General features: G+C 54.8%; 1 protein-coding gene across 1 annotated transcript; it reads right to left on the bottom strand.

Annotated features, from left to right (window-relative positions):
• Positions 1–2,629: 2,629 nt before the first annotated feature.
• Positions 2,630–3,623, bottom strand: LY79DRAFT_548028 (uncharacterized protein). The gene has a single exon (XM_060557371.1). The coding sequence runs from the start codon at positions 3,451–3,453 to the stop codon at positions 2,986–2,988; it is 468 nt and encodes a 155-aa protein (XP_060416166.1). The 5' UTR covers positions 3,454–3,623; the 3' UTR covers positions 2,630–2,985.
• Positions 3,624–3,872: the final 249 nt, after the last annotated feature.

Below are 3,872 nucleotides of genomic sequence, written 5' to 3'. Positions count from 1 at the left end.
CCGCGAAGCGCAAGCGAGTTTGTCGCATTACCAAGATGGTGTCATGTCTGGCCCCGAGATTTGGCGATTGCAGCTTTGCGCCGGCCGCCAGAGTCTCGCTGGCTTACATAGTACATCATGCTGGCCGAGTCAGCCCGTCAGCCAAGGTCCAGCCCTGACGTAAACGAATCCTCCTTGCCTGCCGGCCGGCGTGTGCGGCGTCATGACACCTGTCTCGCTTGTCACGATGCCTTGTCTTGTTGGTTTCTAATAACCCTTGAACCATGCCGAACTCTGTGTGAGCGTCTGTGGTGTACCCCCCCCCTCCCCCCACGCCTGACTGTGTGCGAGCAAGACACTACGAGACGTGCTTGATCCATGCTAGCAGCCGCAGAAGTTCTACTCGTACTGGACTATGTTTCCATCCACCATACGGATACTTCGGGGGAGGTTTCTTTTTCGTAAAACGAAATAAATAAACAAATATAAAATGGAAATGAGAATAAAGATAAAAACAAAAAGAAAAAGAGATGGACAATCCAAGAAAAAAAAGAAGAAAAAAAAAACAGGATAAAGAGGAAAACTGCAATTCTCGAACCCCACTACCCGTTCCCGCTCCGCGCTTGTCTTCATTCTTCAACGCGGCAAAAGGCAAGCAAGCGGTCTCCCCACATGCAGTCCAACGTTGCTCTGCACTGCTTGGCCTGCTCGCTCGGCATAAGGTAGTATTGGGGAAGGGGGGCATACGGATATACAATGCCATTGTTCGATGATAGGAGTTTGCCATCGTTTACGGACGAAGAAGCTCCGTCTAACCGACCAGTCCGAGCTTCACCGACCTGATGACACCCTTCGACCGCACCGTCAATCGATCGCTGCCATGGCCGCCCCCCTTCCCCCGCCGCCATCGCCCTGGCTGGCATCCGAGTCCAAGCCGTTCCTGTGTGTTTTGCACTCCGCAATCGAACGGAGATGAAGATGCAAGACAGTGGATGTTGGGCGCAGCCGCTTGATTTGCCGTTGCATCTTGCGAGGCAGGCCAATCCCCCTGGCAGGTTGATGCCCCCGGAGACTGTTTGCCGGAATAAGGGCATCTTCAGTTGCAGCCATCAATAAAAAATTGAATAAAATTAATATAAAATTAAAATAAAATAAAACAAAAGACATCATCCAGCAAAAAAGCGATATGCTCGTGCCCTCGGGAGGGTGGCCCAGGCTTCGCCAGGGTCTTACATAGTAAGAATCCGTCTATCAGTACGCCAGAACCCAGGAAAGCCTCCAGCAGCGGCGCAGACACCGCTCTGGGGCTCTGCAGCATGAGTGATGTTGACCAAAACCTGTGCCTTGCCTTCGTTCGTGATCCTCCCCCTCGTCTGCATTGACGCATAACGACAGTGTATTCCCAATAGTCTTTGGACAGGACCCAGTCTTCTGGAAGCCCAGGCCTGGAAGCTCAATAGACCCATTGTAGCATGACTTGTCCTTCTTTTTGGGGCCTCGCCTCCGGGGCCGTGACAACCGTGAATGGAGTAAGTCCGACGGTACCCTGTCCATTAAGGCTATACCGAGCAGGGGCCCAGCTCAGTCGTGACGCCTCCAATCTGCAGGCTGAAGAGCAACAAGGAAAACCCTCGCCGCCGCTCAATTGACATTCAAGACAGCTTTGTATGGAGATATCATGTGTGCTGAGTCCCCATCAGCCCTGGAAAAGAATATTGATTTGCCCACATGCCATAGCCCTCTCGACGGGCCTGGAGGCAGGACCTGCCCCGCGAGTCCCACTCGCCGCTGGGCATCTCCTTGCCAGCGTTCCTCGGTGTAGTCCGCAAAACTGCGGCCAGCCTGTGTTCTGTGTGTTGCGAGCGTCCGTGTACTGTGAGCCAGCCACCACGGGCATGGTATCGAGAGAAAGGCCTCGGGGTCGCTGAAGATGTGTCTTGTGTAAGAGGGCGGATGATAGCGATACGGCGCCACAACTGTCCATCTCAGAACATTCAGGTCGGCAGCAAACAAAATGGCGTGACGGCTGGGGTAGCTGAAGGCGGCGAGGCGACCGTTGACAGGGCCGTAAAGCAGGGGACGTGCGCCGTGAGAGCTACTTGGGATGGACGGCACGGCGATCTGCAGAAGCAGGGCCTAACATGGCGGAGGCCCAAAAGCAGTGGGTGCACACTCACGGACAGGCCCTGGACACTTGAAGACTCCAGCAAGAGAGATGCAAGGCAGAGAAAGGATGGGGGCCCTTGCCAGATCCTGAGGGGCTCTCCGAATGACGAACGATAGAGCCCGTCCACATGCCCGCGTACCCGCAAGAGCGGCTCGCATATCGCGCATCTGATGGGCAAGTCCTCTAGTCTGACCCCGTGCCAGCTCAATTGGGAGGATATCCGCCCCGAGGCTCAGAACTCGCGACGTCTTTAGCACCCTCTGCAGAGAACGGAGAGAGTTGGCCTGTTAAACACAACTGTGACCAATTGCGGTTCGGGCAAAGAGGCGAAATGGGGCCCCCCCAAGCTGCGATTGCGTGGGAGCCATTGGCCAAGACATTCGTTCCTGCATAGGGGCGGAATACAGTTTGCATCAAGGGGCCCCCTATATCCGAAGGATGCTAAGGTTCCTCAGACCCCTCCCCCCGCCACAATCATGTCTTGGGAGGATTATTGGAAACGCCACAACGAACAGCCCAAGCCGGCGAATCCGTGATCGCAGGGCAAGAATTGTTCATCCCATTGTAGCCCAGGGAATACTCCATCTCGGGAGGATTGGGTGACTCGTCAATCCGACGAGTCCGAGGGCGGAGATGGATGGAACTGGCGATGATCCACAAAGATGGATGTGGGAAAAAGGCCAGGAATCGGTCATCAAAGGGGCTGCCGGGGCGAGTTGCAGACAATTAGGCCTTTTTCTTTTATTTTTATTTTTATACCGCGGTTCATCGGTTCCCGGATGTCCACCCAAGAGCGAGGATGCGGAGCCGGACGAAGGCGCATTCAAATCCGGCTTCCATTACGGCATCGCCCAACGAGAGACAGCGTATCTTGGAATAGCTTTCAGGACTTCTCGTTGTTGTTCTGTTCGAGATGGAACAAGACAGAGTTTGCATGAGACCGGGTGCCGGACTGATACCGGTATTCTCCTTGGGCTAGTGCACGCCCCTTTACACAGCAGAGGCGAACACATGGTCCGTGATAGACGTTGTCGCAGGTGAGCCAGCGTTTCGGCGGCGTGGGCAGCCACGCTTGTATGCTGCATATGTGACCAATAATCGATGTCTTGTTTGAGGGGGTGCTTGGGATATGCGGCGCAGTGTGCGTGTGAGGTCAAGGCCGCTGAGACAACCCTGCAGGTGAAAATCAGCAACGACATGCTCTGGAGGTGGGGGTGTGCTGTTTGGACCGTGTGTCGTTGCCTCGGTGGTCTCCGGTCTGGGCTAGAAATAGAGAGGAATCCATGTCGGCGAGTGGGATTGCCCATGGCCTCCGGTATCGGGGTATGTTCGCGGTTCCTCCGGGAAGGCCTTCTGAGTGGAAGACGGAGCTGTTGCGGGCGGGATGCGATAAAATCAATAAAAATGCCACATGGATCGTTTGACGACAACGCGGAGAGCAGACATTTTCCAGAGCGAGAGGTTACGTACGACACGGTGTTGTAAGCAAAGGAACTGCAGGCTCGGCCATGTTGTGCGAGGTGGTTACCGAGTGGAAACAACTGCAGGCAGGCGCGTTCGGCCGGGCAGGTAAAAAACCAGTAGGTGCCCCGCCTCCGTTGCTCCTGCACATCTAGGTAGGTAGATACATTACATAAGGTATCTAGGTACCTAGGTAGGTGCCTAGGCACCTTCCACGCACACGTACTTGTTACCGAAGCGCTGTGTACACCTTCCCTCATTGGTA

Source organism: Colletotrichum navitas, assembly GCF_030913465.1.
Source record: "Colletotrichum navitas strain CBS 125086 chromosome Unknown LY79scaffold_17, whole genome shotgun sequence".
In the NCBI taxonomy this organism is placed as follows: domain Eukaryota; kingdom Fungi; phylum Ascomycota; class Sordariomycetes; order Glomerellales; family Glomerellaceae; genus Colletotrichum; species Colletotrichum navitas.
The sequence above is the reverse complement of the archived record's forward strand: the minus strand, read 5'-3'. Positions and strand labels throughout refer to the sequence as shown.

What these genes read in the sequence shown, in the direction of transcription:
- LY79DRAFT_548028 (XM_060557371.1), bottom strand. Translation starts at nt 3,453, where the DNA reads ATGGGCAATCCCACTCGCCGACATGGATTCCTCTCTATTTCTAGCCCA.